This window comes from Chanodichthys erythropterus, chromosome 10 (genome assembly GCF_024489055.1).
Source record: "Chanodichthys erythropterus isolate Z2021 chromosome 10, ASM2448905v1, whole genome shotgun sequence".
Lineage (NCBI taxonomy): Eukaryota > Metazoa > Chordata > Actinopteri > Cypriniformes > Xenocyprididae > Chanodichthys > Chanodichthys erythropterus.
In genome coordinates this window covers 54,850,936-54,869,064 of record NC_090230.1, presented here as the reverse complement: position 1 = coordinate 54,869,064, position 18,129 = coordinate 54,850,936, and the positions used below count along the sequence as shown (strand labels likewise).

The 18,129-nt window shown below is 36.9% G+C and overlaps 1 protein-coding gene across 13 annotated transcripts in view; it reads left to right on the top strand.

Annotated features, from left to right (window-relative positions):
- ptbp3 (polypyrimidine tract binding protein 3) overlaps window positions 1–18,129 on the top strand; it is a 77,008-nt gene that overhangs the window by 41,225 nt on the left and 17,654 nt on the right. For 9 of the 13 annotated variants that reach the window (XM_067398249.1, XM_067398248.1, XM_067398253.1 and 6 more), the window contains 5 exons: window positions 7,808–7,977; window positions 9,329–9,475; window positions 10,471–10,638; window positions 11,439–11,549; window positions 15,349–15,523. In XM_067398249.1, the coding sequence (XP_067254350.1) occupies window positions 7,808–7,977; window positions 9,329–9,475; window positions 10,471–10,638; window positions 11,439–11,549; window positions 15,349–15,523 (771 nt within the window). The remainder of the gene's footprint in view (window positions 1–7,807; window positions 7,978–9,328; window positions 9,476–10,470; window positions 10,639–11,438; window positions 11,550–15,348; window positions 15,524–18,129) is intronic. The other 4 variants (XM_067398260.1, XM_067398257.1, XM_067398259.1 and 1 more) reach the window with 1 other exon arrangement.

Below are 18,129 nucleotides of genomic sequence, written 5' to 3'. Positions count from 1 at the left end.
CAGACCTTTTACATTCACAAACAACTATATTACATGAAAGCTAATATCTGAAAAAGTGTAATCAGGCACTTTAAATCCAATCAGTGTCATGGAAATTGGCTTCGAAAAATTATACTAATATGAAATATATATTTTTTTAAAAATAAAAGAAATTAGTATTTTTAACCTTTTTAACAGCACTGAAAATGAGCTTTGCACTGATCAGTGTATGATGGTGAAATGTTTGGCGAGTGTATTAGCTGTTATTTGAGCCTCTGAATGGAGATAAAATGGAGGGCAGAATGAAATGACCCCATCATCTGCTCTCCATCTTCTCTTACCCCTCTCTGCCATTTCTTTTCTTTCTTGCTCACTCATCCTTCCCCTGGTAAACAATAATCCTTAATATGTTGTTGTGCTTTGGAAAGGGAAACAGTGTCTCTATTATTTTCAGAGTTTAAAGTGGAATGACCAGGGATAGCCTCCGGCCAGCTTCTATATTTTGATATTTTCTGCTTCTCATGAAAGCTCCACAGTGAGTGCTTTAAGATGTGCTTGGCATTTTAGTGATTCGGCAAAATAATTGCAAAATGTTGGCTTTTCATGTGGTTTAGTGTTGAATAGCTGGTATGATTTGTGGATGCATGTTGTGCTGTAACTAATGCAAAAAGGAACAGAGATGGTAGTATTCAAGAATAGCACATCTTCATAAAGTATTGCTGTTGCTGGCATTTGCTACGAATATTCTTAGTAAAGTCAATCTTTTTTTATTTATTGTTTGATTTTGAGACCGTATCGCCAAAGTCAGAGCTGGCATAATTAGATTGTACAGAAAATATTTGGATATTGGTTTTCATGTTTTGAATATTTTGGTTTTGTCTAGCCTGACTAAACTGTATAATTTATATAATAAATAAATAAAATATATTAATAAATTATATAACAAATATAAATTATGTATCTTATTTTTATGTATAATATCATTTGCATTTTTTGTATATATTTGTTAAATAAATACTTATTCAATCATTTGGCCAGTAACTCTGTTCGCTTAAGTTCAAACCCCATCTTAAGAGAAAATGCAGTTATTTGACGTTTTATGCTAACCCTAACCCTAGTTGTACAAAATGTTGATTTATTAAAAAAAAAAGAAAAAAGCATGAGCATGAGGGTCCACCCCTAAGCCAAACTCTCAGTGAGTTGTAAGCATATCATACAAAAAGGTATGAATGAGATTGTACAATTTCATATGAATTTGTCTAACTTAAAATATTTAAGTATTTAAATACTTGTCAATTTCAAAATCAACTACCAGCCTTGTCAATGGATAGTACACTTTTTGGCTTTTCAAATATAATTTTGTGAGTGTTTGTGGTTTATCACCAGCCTAGGGTAGTTTGTTGGCCTCATCCAGTTTATCTACCGTGGTTAAATCTATCAAAAAAGACCTGCAAAACCAGCTTTGTCAGGCTGGGAGATAAGCTAACCACCTTAGTTTACACTGGGTTTTTTTTCCTACTGCATAGTCAGCAATTAAAAACACTGTATCTTTTAACTACTAGTCTGAAATGCACAGTCATTAGCATTTAGCCAAATTAGCACAGAATACAACCTTGAATTAAATTTGACCTCAGATATATGTTTTCCCTGTTATAGAGTCAGCCGTATCATTGTTTGGGTTTCTTGACGCAAAATGTCCTTCACAGTACATCATGGTCATAGCTACACAAAACTAAGGAAGCCATAACAAAGCTAACCCTGAGTCTGTGTGCTGATGGCCCAATCAAGCTAGCTTACATCAAGGTCAATATAGTCCCTGCTGTTTAACATTGATAAAAATGCTTTCAAATGCCTCCCTGATGTTTTCTGTTGTTCACACTCTTTGAGCTGTATATATTGTCATTAACTGGTTGGTAATAATCATACTAGAAGGCATATTTACTCTTGTCTGACCACTTTAGCTGAAAACTTGAAAGGTTAGTCATGGGTGGGAAGTTTTCTGTTGTTATAAAATAGTAGCTAAATTAAACACTAGTCCTTTACAGTGTGGGGTGAAGCTACTTTGAATCTGTAAACTTGCTAAGCTACAAGCTATATTCAAGGTACCATTTTAATATAGTTAGCTACACTACAAGCTACAAGCTAACTACATTGAAGCTGTGCTATTTCACATTGAATTCACAGTTTGAACGTTCTTGTTTAATTTATTTTCAAGATCTGAGATGAATAATCCATGGTCACTTTCAGAATGCCTATAAAGGTGCAAAATGATTTTCAAACTCATACTACATATTAGACACCTTTAAGATTAAATATAGCACATAACTTAGTACCTGAAATTATTATTGTTATACTTTGTATGTTTTTGTTTTTATCTGCTATGTCGCCGAAATAGAAACCGTTTTTTTTTTTTTTTTTTTAAATAGAATCCGCTGTCGCCCGTCATGACAAAAACTCTGATTAACATGGAAAAAATACCCTTTATCGCATGTCGCCACATCGTGTCTGGGTAGGACAAGGTGTTGGTTTTTCAGTTTAGGACAAACACTGGTCCTGTAGTCACTTCTTTTTCCTTTATGGCTGTAGAACATCAGAGCTTGTTATCTGAAAAAAAGTAGGACAGGATCCTTGTGTTCCAGCACATCAAGCATATGAGAGCCCAAAGGCTCAGAGTCGTTGCACCTTGGCAAACACATGCACACTTGATTGCTGTCTACTGGGACCACTCTGCCAGAGCAATACAAAAGCATTTCTGCCCTGTCAAACCTGACATACTCCTTCTTGCCCCAGGCAAAGTTGACAGTACAGCCCATAACCATGAGTTAAAGCTGATGGACATGTTTGAGTGGGGTCCGGGTGTGTGTATGTGTGCAGCCAGCCTTTATCAAACGGAATACTACTCTGTTCTTACCCTAGTACATGATGGATCGTAAATGTTCCAGGAATTGTGGTTGTTTGTAAGAGCACAATGAAAAAGCAACAGACAGGTGGAAGAGCGTATAGGTAACACTTGCGGTAAACGTGGCATTTCAGGAATGTCAGATATGGGAATTGTTGACTGGAAGTCACAGAGAGCTCGGTTGTGAGAGGCATTCCGCAAATTCTGTGGTGTCCTAGCAACAGTTTTACTGTAGTGGGATTTCACAGTGCATCGCTGAATTAGCCGTGACAGCAAGGATAAGATTCTTCTCTAGTCTCTTGGGTGATGCATAGACAAATATCACGGAAAACGGATGCTTTCTACAAATGGATAATGCTGTTTCAATGCTGCAGAAATCCTTTGATTTGCAGAACAACTTCCTCATGCTGTATTGGCTTTGTTTGTTGCACAAACATAAGTTTAATATTTGCCTACTATTTTGGAGTTTAGCGTCACATGATCCTTCAGAAACTATTCTAATAGGCAGATTTGCTGCACAAGAACCTGTTTTTTTTTTTTTTTATCAAGGTTGAAAAGAGCTTAATATTTTTGTGGAAACTGTGCACATTTTGAGTTCAAAAGAACAGTATTTATTTGGAATAGAAATCTTGTGTAACATTATAAATGTCTTTACAGTCACTTTTGATCAATTTAATGCATCCTTGCTGAATAAAAGTATTAATTCTTTAAAAAAGGAGTAGTGTTTACAAAATGTGTGCTTCTTGTCTACCATTAATGAACACTCAAATATATGATAAATTATAACATTATCAAATTCATTCATAATTGTACATTAAAAGAATGGTTCAGCCAAAAATTATTGCACCGTTTGCCATTTTTATTTTTGTCTATTCCTTCAGCTAAATCTATTAAACGTTATATAATATTTATTAATGTCATTTTAAAAGTTGTCATTTCTTGCCTACAACACAGAATGATTTAGCAGAGTTTGTAAAGGAGAATTTTTTAAGACTTTGGTATTCCTTAATAATGTAGGAAAGCTGTCTAGATTTGCTAGCACAAACCATCTCATAAGTTTATGTATGGCCAGTGAATTTCAAAGATCCTTTTTACTCATTTCCTCTTGAAAAGCCTGTGGCATATTCGATTCAGGGATGGTTCCTCTAATCACATTAAATGCACAATAAGATTTGTTAACGACACAATGAGATGAATTGGCATGGCGAAGCCAGATGCCTTGATAGGTCATGTGTATGTCACCATGGTAACACAGGGTCATTGGAAAAGTGGGCCAATCATCTTCCTTTTCTCCTGGTGGCTGCTATGTGGCGAGATGCCTGTCTCTAAGATACGTAAGGGTCTCATCCGTGCGTCATATATAAATCCCTAGTTACAGTAAAGGTTCAGTAATATTAAAGCAAAATTTATTGAAGATTATGCATATTAGGGTTGCAAATGAGATTTTTAAAATGTGCTAAAGTTCCATAATTGAGCCTCCAAGGTGGAAAACTGCAGTCTTAAGAGCTTTTCAACAGCATTTTGTAAGTGTTATATCCTTAAAAAAAAAAAAAGCTTTTCTCTTTCAGCATGTTGCTCATGCATCCCTTTCTGCAGTATGTGATGATAATTTGAATACAATCTGCCTGTTCTGTAAAGGGATTATCTAGTTTCTTTTCTCGGTTTAACTCTCTGCATGTGGTAGGCTACTGCCTTAGCCCAAGTTATTCCACTGGAGGTTTTGTTTTGTTGCCTATTTCATCGCATCCACGTTCCGTGCGTTAACAGTAGATGTCTTGCAGAAGCTTGTTTTTCATTATCCATATTGCTTTCAATTGAATCTAGATGCAGGGTCTGGACTAAGGCAGACCTCGTTAGCATTAAATATGTATGTATTTGTAGCAGTCAGACTGGGCAAGATATAATTGGAACCCTGATTATATTTTATCTGCATGTACAACAGACTGCCTGAAAAAGAGAAATCAGTGTGTGTATGTTTATAAACATGGTTTAAGCACACATTTTTTTCCTCCACAGTGCTACAATATAGTCTTTTAGTTCATTTTATGTCATGGAAGAATTCAACAGTTATGGTTTTGAATATGTTAAATGTTTGCTGACACCAGCTTGCAGATGGACACCTACAAACAGAAGGCTATCACTAATTATCATAACCCTCATAAGCCTGCATGTTGTTGCTTGGTGTTTGTTGCTTTGATAAGGCTTCTTTCTAGCTGCAAATCCTCAGAGGTGAATTTCACTAGATACCCTTGGCCCCGATTCATATTAACAGCTGAAAAGCACACACTACAATCGTTTTACTCTTATTGATTGTCTAGTCACATTATTCTCCTTAGTGTCTTTGTTGCATCGTAAATGACAAGTTGGCTGTAAATGCAAGCCTGTAGCAGTGGGAATAAAAGAAAAATTCTATTGAGAACAGGTGAAGCTTGAAGATCTGTGAGGGGTGGGAAGGTATCTGCATGCTGGGCTAATAGAGGAAGGTCTGGGTTAAGAGGGGAGGGATGGGATCACTGCTGGGCTGAGACGGAAGAGTCTAGATAACGGTGTTGGGCTGTGAGGGGATAGTCTCGCGTAGTCAGATCTTTAGACTGATGGTAGAAGGTCTGGACTCCATTGCAGCTTTCATTGACTAAGGACAACCCAAGACAATGTCTGATGAAAATGTAAAGTTTGATGTCCCTACAATAACAGACCGACATGCATCTAATAAACTATTAATTCAAGAACGTTGTGCAAGTTTACTGCTCTTTGTCACAGTTGTAAACACAAAAGCTTCTTCCATGAGGGGGTTTGGCATCATTGCATGTTTTTTTCCAGCTGGACCGTTAAAGTATGCCACACACTTCAAGACTTAAGACTTAAGTTCAGACTTCAGCCTAGACCCTTTCGGTCCTTGTCCTTGTCTTTGAAATGTCGAAGGATTATATAATTTAATTTTAAATGCTTTGTTTTTTTTGTTGTTGTTTTTTGTTTTGTTTTTTGTTTTCTCTTTGGATGGATGACCGAATAAACTAATAACTAACTAACTAACTAACACGGGTCTCCCAGAAATCCTGTAGAATTCAACAAATCAAATGACGACTTCGAAACCCCCGAAGTGTTTCCCATTTTGTGTGCCATATGCATCAGACGTTCAGCCAACGGTCCGTGGGCATAACGTCTGAGGCTGAGACTAGTGAGGGAAGGGCTTATATCACTGGACTGGGCTGTGAAAGAAGAGCCTAAATTGCTACTGGGCTGTGAAGTACAGGTCTAGCTTGGTGAGCTGTGAAGGGTGAGATGGGAACACTTCTGGGCTGTGAGAGGTGGGTCTAGATTACTATGCTGGGCTGTGAGAGGTGAGATGGGATCACTTCTGGGCTGTGAGGAGAGGGTCTGGATCATTGGGCTGTAAGGAGTGGTTCTAGATCGCTGTGCTAGGCTGTGAGGGGAGGGTCTAGATCTCTGGACTGTGAGAAAGGGATGGAATCACTGTGCTAGGCTGTGAGAGGCAGGTCTAGGTCACTGTGTTGGTTTGTAAGGGAAGGGTCTAGATCTCTGGACTGTCAGAAAGGGATGGAATCACTGTGCTGGAGTGGGAGGGGAGGGTTTAGATTGGTGAGCTGTGAGGGGTGAAATGGGATATACTGTGCTGGGCTGTAAGGCGGGAGGGCTCTAGATCTCTAGACTGTGAGGGAAAGATTGGATCACTGTGCTGGGCCTGTTCATTTTTTCAACTGTGACTGGTTGTCCTGCTGATGGCAGCACTTTCTTTTGTGCACTGCTGTTTCTCTCTGCCTCCTCTCGTCGGCAGGCTTAACTTTGGAAAGAAAGAGTTTATCAATGCGTGAGAGATAAAGAGTTATCTCAGTCACTAGTCCTTGCACACTACTGCATTCATCATGGGGAACATGGTATCATTTTTACCTCGCATACAAACTAAGGAAGATTTGACCTATATATTTCTGAAGAAATTTTCCCTGTTTTACAGTAATATAGCTTTTAAGTTCATGACCAGACAAATACATAAAAGCGGAGTCTAACATTGCATGAATTTCAGCTCATTCAGGGTGAAGTGTGCTAAAATGCTTTCTCCTGTCCCTGTTTAATGTTTAGAGGCAATTTTAAGAAAGCCATTTGCATGTTGACTTCCTGAAGAATGAGTGCTTTGTGGTGCTTTCAAACATATTGCAGTTTGTTTGAGCTATCAGACATGTCATCTTCTGGCTCAGTGGTGTGAGTTTGTATCTGTTTGGCCAATCAATGGGAAATTGGGCAAATTGACCACAAGTCTACCCACTGTAGGTTGCAATCTGTGTTGGTAAAAAAAAAATAAAGGTAGACTGTGCATATATTATATAATCTTTTTGTATCTGACACTGAGATGGATACAGATTGCTTTGATGCCATTATCTGCAATCAGACGAACACAAGCAGTGTAAGGGCTTGCAAGAATGGGAAAGCTGTAAGTGTTGAAAGCTGAGGCAGGCTCTACGCCACGGTCTGTCTCTGTTAAAACTGTCACCAGCCTGTGATGTGCCCCTGGACATAGCCAAGTGCCAAACGCCCCACAATGGGTGCCATTTGGAGTCTTGACAGACTACAGAGGCCTGCTTAATCCTGTAAGAAGCTTGATGTATTGTTTCGAGGGGGAGCAACAGAGATGCTGCCCACTACCATCATATTGTCGGTTTTGTGTTTCTGCCCATGTCTCTCTGTCTAGTGTATCTTGTTAAATTCATTGTAGGTCATTCGTGAGGTCAAAATGTTGCAAAATATTTTGTAACCATGACCTTTTTGGTGTCAGTTAATCGATTATAATGTTGTTTGGTGTCTGACGGGTCTTGTTTTTGTAATATCCATGTACATCAATGCCATTTTTGCCATTTGGAAAACAGGTCAAATCAAAAAATTGATAATCTGTCTCTCTTTTTTCCTTTTTGGCAGCTAATGGCACTGACAGTAAAAACTATAAAGGAGACCGATCTCCCTGTGTCCCCTCCCGTGTCCTCCACGTCCGCAAAGTTCCCATCGAAGTGTCTGAAGCAGAGGTCGTCTCACTAGGAGTCCCTTTTGGCAAAGTCACCAACCTGTTGATGCTTAAAGGGAAAAACCAAGTAGGTGCTCTAGTAACCTGTGAACACATCTTAACCCTATCTTTCAGCTGTGTAAGCTTTCAGCAGCATGACAATTGGAACCTCAGGCACACTCATGGGTTTGAAATTTGCCTTGTGAGATTCTCAAACTCCGCCTTATGTTTTCAATTTTGTTTAGTAGTGGAATTTTAGGATTAAATGGCATGAATAAGATCAGAGGAAGCCAGTGTATATATTCCCACTGTTAAAGCTCTGTGTGGTTCATCATGGTGTAACTAACATGATTTTGGAAATGTAGGCCTACCTCCACAATGGGGACAATGGTGTGACAATACCATTGTCTTAAGGCTGGCCCACACTAAAAGATTTTTAAAATCTAATCGGATTTGTAAAATATGAGAGACCACAAACATGACGATTAAAAAAAAAAAAATCATAGATTTTACTGTTTTGTTCCTGTAGTGTGTGGAGTGCTGTGATGTGACCCAGACCGCACACCACACACTAGCAGATTCTCAAGCATTCTCAAACAACCAGAGTCCCAACTGTGAACACATGAAATGCAATTTCTCTTTTTTTTTTTGGTTTTGGAATGAAATATGACCCAGAAATTGTCATGAGACTGGCCCATAAAAACCCACTATACTAAGAAAAACCACCATCAAAGAATCATTTTGCCTGTATTTTCTCTTTACCAAGGGATAGTGAGGACAAGGGTCCAGATCTGTTTTCGCTTCATTAGTGGTGGCCAGTGATAGAAACTGAAGTGTGTGTCCTTTTAAACACATCAAGGTCCATCTAATAACAGAAGCCCTGCAAAAACACAGCAGTCTCCTGCTTCCACTTGAGTGCCTTTTCATATTCAAATGGAAAATGGCATATTTAGACAAGAAAAGACAGGCAGACAGATTTCTAATGCCCCGTTGCATAATTTGTTGTTTGTTGGTTGATTTGATTGGGGCTTCAAAAGACTCAGTTTATTGTTAGATTCTGCATCTATAAATCTCTCACACCTTGCTTGATGAGGTCAGAATAATTATTACTGGCGCCTGTTAAGACAAGCATCACCATTTTATTGCATGCTTAGGATTAATTCGAACAAGACTCTTAACTCAAAATATTATACTTTGTCCCATATTTTTTGTGCTACAGACATGATTATGCTTGTTTTACTGTCCATTCATAAGTGCAAAGCAGCACTGATTATAATTACTGTAATTTATCTCCATTCCTTTTATTCCACTGGTTTTTCATCCGAGTGTTGCATTAAAACAGACTAAGAAGAATTAACTTGCACCACATATGTGCAATTAGCTGAATTGTGTTGTTATCATGACTGAGCACTTACAGTATTTCTCTATTTGCACTACAGGCTTTTATAGAAATGGCTTCTGAAGAAGCAGCCATCACCATGGTCAACTACTACACCACAGCCACACCCCATGTCCGCAACCAGCCCGTCTACATCCAGTATTCCAACCACCGTGAGCTCAAGACTGATAATCTGCCCAATCAAGGGGTGAGAATTACATACTGTCTCTCCAACCTGCACTTTAAACCACCCCTTTCACTACCATAGTAGGGGCAATGCCAAATAAGGTTATCCAAGATCATTTAATCATTTAAAGGAATCAGTTAAAAAGAATTGTTTGAATGCATGTTAAGTTTTTAATATCCAGTCACATTTACCTTTGCTTTGCAAAATTTATTGTGGCGAAATCCAGTCATTTCAATAGGAATCTACATTTTGCTTGAGGGCAAAAAGGTTCCCTTAGCATGTTTCGTTTGGTCACTTAAATTTGCTGTGTTGACCAACACAGCTGCTTGGTTTGAAAGTGCCTTCTGTGTAAGCTATGCTTCATCCATCTCTACACTACTGACAATAAACAGTGGACCTTTTTTTTTTTTTTTGCCTGCAAAATTACGCTAATGTGACCACACTCTTGAAAATGTACTTTTTAGACCATTTTCATCAAGTGTTTGATTTAGTACTCTCAAATCAAAGTGGTGTAACCATTAGTGAAAAGTAATAAAATATTTTCATTACTTTTTTCAGTTTTTTTTTCAGTTACTTTTTTCTAGCTATGGATCAATTTCTTGTTTATACAGTATGACAACCTGAACCAACCTTGCTATGTCTTAAAATGGCAAAACAATAACCGACCTTGATTCAAAGTCATGTCTATTGGTGGAACGTGCCCCACTTTGTGCCTGAAAGGCTGACGAGGCTCTAAACTTAAACCTTTGTTTTCTTTTTAACAAACTGCGAATGGTAACTCTGCATATATATATAGTATCTCCTATATACTTTTGCTTTACTCAGAGCTATTAGTTTTACAGTATGTAAATCGACTCATTACAGAGTCATTGCTGATAGTGCATTTTAGTGCCATTGCCACAGGGAAACCCTCTAGTGCAGTAGTGTGACTGAGTTGTGTTTGCGTGTAGTACTCCATATGAGTGGAAAGTTTTAGAAGAGTTTGCTCTGAATGTTAACTCGTGTCTCGCTTGTAGAGGGCTCAGGCTGCTCTGCAAGCTGTCAATGCAGTGCATTCTGGGAATATGGGTCTCTCTGGGACTGCGACAGCCAGTGATGGTGGAATGATGCCTGGACAAAGTCCTGTGCTTCGCATCATCGTAGAGAATCTCTACTACCCAGTGTCTCTAGAAGTGCTACACCAGGTAAGACTACATTACACCAAAATTGGATGATTCTTTAAACTAAAGGCCATTTAATATGACATTTATAATTGTTCTTCAATTGCTCCACTTATTTTTAATTCAGTTCTGATTCACAGGCCTTTTTTTGTTTGATACCAACTTTAATTTGCTTAAATATTTGGAAATATTATTGAAATGTATTAAATTATATTTGATAATATTTCTGTTACAATGTCAGCATGCTTTTTCAATTATTACATGACTTAATATATCAAGTAACATTATGATGTTCAGAGATGTCCTTTTTATTTACTTCCTGCAATATACCAAGCAATCCCCAGGATATTTACGTAGTTCGTTTGCTTGGACTAATTCAATGTTTACTCTCTATACTTCCTACTTTGTCACCAAGCAACCACATAGATTTACCCTTCCACAAGGTCAGCGTGTTCCAAAACGCTTGTGTTCAGAAATTTCTTAAAGCCCTCACATGGTTCATGTGAGAATCATGAGATGAAATCTAAATCAGAAAAGTGTTGAGAAAGCTGAAAAAAGAAAGGAAAAAAAAAAAAACAGCCTGAGGTGGTTTACTGGTCTCAGCCGGTCTACAAGGCTGGATTCCACTGGTCAGATTGGACTAGTTTAATGGTTTTATAGGGGTTCTGGGCACTTAAAGCTAAACCTACTGAACACCACCTTGGCCAGGTTGGGAGACCAGCTGAAAGACCAGCTTAACTTGCTAGAAGAGCAAATCTTCTAGGTCTTAAACTAGTCTGTTTAACATGGCTGTCCTTCATGTTCTTGTCCTCTCCTTTATTTAGATCTTCTCAAAATTTGGAACAGTCCTGAAGATCATTACCTTCACCAAGAACAACCAGTTCCAGGCCTTGCTACAATATGCAGATCCAATGAACGCACATCATGCCAAAATGGTCAGTACTGAAATAGAAAACACAGCCACAAAATGCTCCCCTTTATTATCGTGTTGGTTGGATGATTTGGGTTGGGTGGGATGAAAACATGGCAACTGCGCTAGTTTAGTTCCTCTGGCTGTCTGTGGAGACAGACGGGTTTAGCTGCGGTCATCCCTCACCAGCGCTCCGTCCCCTATAATCAACACTTCATGATCAATCATGATGGCGCACACACCTGTCTTCCATCACCTCATTTTTGGTGCTCTCTGGTATTTTTTGGTGTGGAGCCGAAAATTTGTCAAAGCAACAGGAAGATGGCAGGAAAACCAGCTCCCAGTAGACTGCACAAATCAAGCCGCCCCTGTAATTAATATGTCACCGTTGAGGTTATCTAATGAATGCCAATGCAGCTCACCAGGGGAAAAGAGCTAGCAAGTAATTACTCCTCTGGTCTGAGGGTGTTATCTATTGTGCGGCTGCCATGTTGCATTGCCTCTTTGCACAAAGAGAGTATTTGTTAGTGTTACAGAAGGGGTGGGGACAGGGGTCTCTTTTGAAATGGGCAATGAAGCCCCCCTTCCTCCCGTATAAAATTGCTGCAAAAAAAGGAACAATTGTGTGCAAATGCATCCTTATTTTCCCAGCGTCTTGGCTGGAAAAGTGCAAGTGATTCCCACTGGCAGAAATTCAGCACTAACTAAAAGTAGATTTTTACATTTTCTTAAAAAAAAAAAAAAAAAAAAGCCATTCAAAGTTTGAAAATAAAAAAAAAACTCCATTGAATGCTTTTATTCAGCAAGGATGCGTTCAATTGACCGAAATCGACAGTAAAGCAAAAGTTATTTTGAATCTTCTATTCATTAAAATAGTTCCACAAAAATATTAAAGGATTAGTTCACTTCTGAATGAAAATTTCCTGATAATTTACTCAGCCCCATATCATCCAAGATGTCAATTTTTTTCTTTCTTCAATGGAAAAAAAATTAAGGTTTTTGAGGAAAACATTCCAGGATTTTTCTCCATATAGTGGACTTCAGTGGGGTATAAAGGGTGGAAGATCCAAACAGCAGTTTCAGTGCAGCTTCAAAGCAGTCTACACGATCCCAGATGAGGAATAAGGGTCTTATCTAAAATAATAATAATAATAAAAAAAAAAAAATATATATATATATATATATATATATATATATATATATATATATATATATATATATATATATATATATATATTTTTTTTTTTTTAATTATTATTATTTTATATATATATATATATATATATATATACATATATATATACAAAGCAAACGCACAATGATTAAGCCAAACACCCTTTACTAAAAAAAGGTAAAACAACAATATCGGACGATTTTTAAGTTGGAGGAGAAAATTAGTTTTTCGCCCTACCATGGTATTTCCGCCTACGTCGCGCGTGACCTTTCAACATAATGCGTGACGCATCGCAGAGCAGTGCAAGACTACCATTGTGGTTAAAAAGTATATAAATGTTTATTTTTTATTTTTTTTTAAATGACTGACCGTTTTGCAAGACCAAGCCTATTCCTCGCCTGGGATCATTTACAGCCCTTTGAAGCTGCACTGAAACTGCAATTTGGACCCAGTGAACTCCACTGAAGTCCACTATATGTAGAAAAATCCTGGAATGTTTTCCTCAAAAACCTTAATTTCTTTTTGACTGAAGAAAGAAAGACATGAACATCTTGGATGACATGGGGGTAAGTAAATTATCAGGAAATTTTCATTCAGAAGTGAACTAATCCTTTAAGCAGCAGTGTTTTCAACATTAATAATCATAAGAAATGTTTCTTGAGCTCGTCATATTAGAATGATTTCTGAAGGATCATGAGACACTGAAGACTCGAGTAATGATGCTGTAAATTCAGCTATGATCATAGGAATATATAACAGTTTAAAATATATTCACATAGAAAATTATTTTTAAGCTATTTTAAATTGTAATAATATTTCACAATATTACAGGTTTTACAGTATTTTTTATCAAATAAATGCAGCCTTGGTGAGCAGAAGAGACTTTTTTCAAAAACATTTTTAAAAAAATCTTACCGACCCCAAATGTTTAATCACTAGTGTACTGTATATAACGGCACCATATAGCGAGGGTGTTGTGGGTGGTTGCCAGTGCATTGCATTGCATTTGCTAAGGTGGTCTTAGTGGGGTGGTGTCTCTATGATATTGTAGTGTGTAAATATGGCTTGGAACCCTAATTCAATGTAAGACTATGGGATTTCCACGTTTCACCATCCACCATCCATTTGTCTGATAGCTTAAAGCTAATAGCACACAACTCTTCATTCTTCAAGCCACTGTCAGGATTAGATGTGATTTGCATTTGTCATTAGGGTTTAGTTAAATGAAGTGGCTCCATGGGAGAAGTTAGTTCACATTCCCTCCACCCTGCCAAACCTGCTTCAGGCCTACACAGACAATTAAATAATGAAAATGTCGCTCTGGATTAAGAGGCAAACTCGTGTTGTGTGGAGGAGTTCTTTTTATTAAACTAAGCAGTAATCGTAGGTTCATATATATTTCAAATGGTCATAGTGACAAAACTGACCCGAGAAAGCCATTTTTGTCACTATAATGGCTAATACTCTGGGTTAGTACAGTCCTTAAATTGAAATCATCATTTGTGTTGCAAACATATTTTGAAGTTTTGTGGTTTGCGAGTTTGATTTAGTAGTTTTGGTAGTTTGGCTGTTAACACATACAAAAGCTGAGATGAGATGTTTGGGCTCCATTAAATCCTGATGTAGTGAAGCAGAGCAGGTGTAATCAATGAGAATGTGCCGGAATAGTTCAATGTCTTGTGATCGGAAAGACAAACAAGCTCCTGTTACATGTGACTGCATGATCTGCACTGCTGTGTGAATCTAACAGGAAAGGATTAAACATTTCAAATCATTTTTTAAATCAATGATCTTGGTCTATAAAAAATGTACTTTAATTTCTTACCCTCACTTTATTTGGATTTTCTACATTTAAACAGAATACATCATACAGTTACAGATACCATTGATTGATTTCATACATATGTATTTATAAATAATAAATATGTATATGAATTCTGTCTTTCTTATTAATAAAAAGGTCCATGCAGCAAATAGAAACAGAACAAGGTTAATTCTAAGTAGAGCAAATTATACAATAATGGATGTATCGCGTGATACAAATTACACACAAACAGCGTTCCACGGGAAATAAAAAGAAAAGGAGGGAGAAATAAAATAATAGTTAAAGTATATACACACAAGAACAGCAACTGTAAACCAAATAAATAAAATAATAAATAATAAAAATACAACTGTTCATTGTTAGGTCATGTTAGCTTCAAGTCCATTAACTTTTGATTTGAATAATTTATTAGTAAATGATGAAATTAAAATTAACTAAGATTAATAAATGATTTATGAGTATTTTTCATTGTTAGTTCATGTTAACTGATGTTAAGAAATTGAACCTTTTTGTAAAGTGTTACCAATATATAATCTTTGATAAGTTCTCTACCTCTAGTGGCCATCAAAACAACATAAACTGACTCAAATTGTCCCTATTGTCTTGTGTTTGCAAAGGAGTGAGCCGTAAGTTTGATAATACATCAGTGATGTAATGAGAATGAGTTCTATTTTTGCATTAATTGTTTCGAAAAATTTGAATTCTAATGGGAAAATGTGCAATAATTTTTAATTGTTCTAAAGTAGGTGTCCTTTTTATTTAGTCAAAATGTCATTTCTTTGTTGCTTTTAAGAGAATGGCATTGTAATGTTGTATCCCTGTCAGGCTTTGGATGGGCAGAACATCTACAATGGCTGCTGCACTCTGCGTGTTGAATTCTCCAAGCTGACCAGTCTGAATGTGAAATATAACAACGACAAAAGCAGGGACTTCACACGTCTAGACCTTCCCTCCGGGGACGGGCAGCCTACAATGGACCCCACAATGCAGACTGCTTTTGGTAAGAAATATATACTTGCATACAGAAATACATGGGTGATTATTCAATTAGGGGAACCTTTGTTTTTTAATGTAATATTGATAATATACCAGGCTTAAGCTAGTCCTAAACTAAAATGCATGTTTGAGCTGTTTTAACTGAAAGCAACTTAAAATATGTCAGAGCCATTGTTTTGTCTCAAGGTGAACACCAGTAATGTTTTTTTCTAAGACACTTTTATAAAAGGTACTTAAATGTCCTAATTGAACTAAGGCCTAATCCTGGCTTATTCCAAGCCCTGTCTGTGAAACCAGGCCATAGTATTTTAAAGAATATATTAAATTGGTTTTAAACATTTTATTTTGATCTTTTTAAATACTTTTTCCCAATACTAATTTCAAAGAAATTTCCATTTTGTTTTGTAGTTGTCCTCCACCTTATACTCTGTATATCCATTTTTTCCCTGAACGCTGAAGTCTCGCCCGACTCATAGGAGAATTGTCCTTTAAATTTTTGGTCTCCTGTGTTTCTAGTCAAATTAGCGTATGTTCCGAGCAGATAATGTAATGGTAAACCTATGAAAATGGTTTTTAAAAAAACACATGGCTCCATAGTACCACTGTCGTATATGGTCATTTTCAGACTTGCTGATGATCAAAACATGTAATTTCCAGGCATTACTTCAGTTTATTGCTGTTGTTGTGGCAGTAACCAACAGCACAGCTTAACCATGCACTCATTTTAATTTTAAGTAATGTTCAAAAAGATTTAGTTTTGATTAATTTAGTCACTTTTCTTACCCTGTTTTAAAGGGTTAGTTCACCCAAAAATGAAAATTCTGTCATTTATTACTCACCCTCATGTCGTTCCAAACCCATAAGGCCTTCATTCATCTTCAGAACACAAATTAAGATATTTTGATTAAATCCGATAGCTCAGTGAGGCCTCCATTCGAAGCAATGACATTTCCTCTCTCAAGATCCATAAAGGTACTAAAAACATATTTAAAATGGTTCATGTGAGTACAGTAGTTCTACCTTAATATTATAAAGCAACGAGAATATTTTTTTCCACAGCTCCTGTTGTTTGTTTTTTTTTGTCTACTGATTTTTTGGAAAGATATTTTTGCAGCGTTTCATCTGCAGAACAATTAAAAAACACATTAAATAACAGTACAACCCACTGAAGAGATGTATGTCTATCCATCACAGCCTCGTTTTCATTCCCGTTAAAAAACATGGCGCTGCTGTGATAAGGTCTATAGAACCTCTTTTGCATAAAGTGTTCTTTAAAATAGTCAAGAACCTTAGAGTTCTATTTAGAAGCCCACTATAGCTTTTTTCTAAAAGGTAAATACTTTGTTGAGTTTTGAAGATGTTGAAAAATATGTTTGTAATAATTTAGTATTAATGTCAATAATATGTAATTTTTTTAAATAATAATCAATACTTTCCTCAGTACTGCTGTCATTAGTATGTAAGACTGAAATATGTTATTACCATCACGCACAATACCAAAATACACAATATCCCACATTATACCAAAATTCACTTGATCAAGGCCACATGATCATAGACGACATATGCTTTGAAGATATTTAAATGTAATATTTAAAATTTTATGTTTTCAATAAAAAAATTATATTTGTCAAAAAGGTATATTCTGGGTTAAAAACACCTTAACGATGGCATGAAATGAAAGTTGTGATACTCTTTTCTTCTCTATTGTGACGTATATATCTGAGTGAAATGGCTTCTCAGTCAAGAAGAAATGTAGGGCGGGACTTGAAATTGTCCATGAGGAATTGATTGGATGGTTGTGGTTTGCTATTGGTGGATCTCATGTGAGTGACAGGTTGTCCCGCCCTCAAGCCGGTAAACACATCATCAGAGAAGAGGGAGATGTTGCTGCAACAGGGAGAGGAACTTATTTTGATTAAAGATTACGGGGCACATGAATTTAAAAACAAAAAACACACAGAAATCATTTATAACAAATACTGCAATATTCCATATAAAAAAAAGAATTGTAGATTTTGATTTCATGGTGACTTTATGCTTTATCTACCTTATGCTTTGTTGATATTTTAACCCGGAATATTCCATTAATTTTTGTCCGTGTGTATACTGACATTTTGTTTTTTAATCAAACATGTCCATTTATCTAATAAATTTCTATTAGAAAAGATTGAAATCCCAGTGTAATACAGATATTTTCCTCACTTCCTCATTACCTGTGCGATCCTTGTGTGTTTGCTTGTGTGTTTTATTATAATGCTATCTATTCTTTGCTTGCACACTATCAAAGGGCACGCCTTATCGCACATGCACACAAAGTTATGTGGGCCGGACAGCATTTGCAGAGCAGATTTATTGTGTGTGTGATTGTCAGAGAGCACTGCAGATAACTCTGACTACCCATCCACGCATCTAGTTGTCTCAGGCTCGGTAAATCACTGGCGCTGTTTAGAGCGAGAGGCAGTGTGGATACTGATAAGCCGAGTGTGTGTTCTTGTGTGTGTGTGTGTTTGTAAATCAGAGCTGATGAATTGTTTCTGGGTGCAGGCAGGAATCTCAGGGGCGCTCTGTGACGTCTTCAGACACCCGCTAAAACAATAAAAGGAGTTA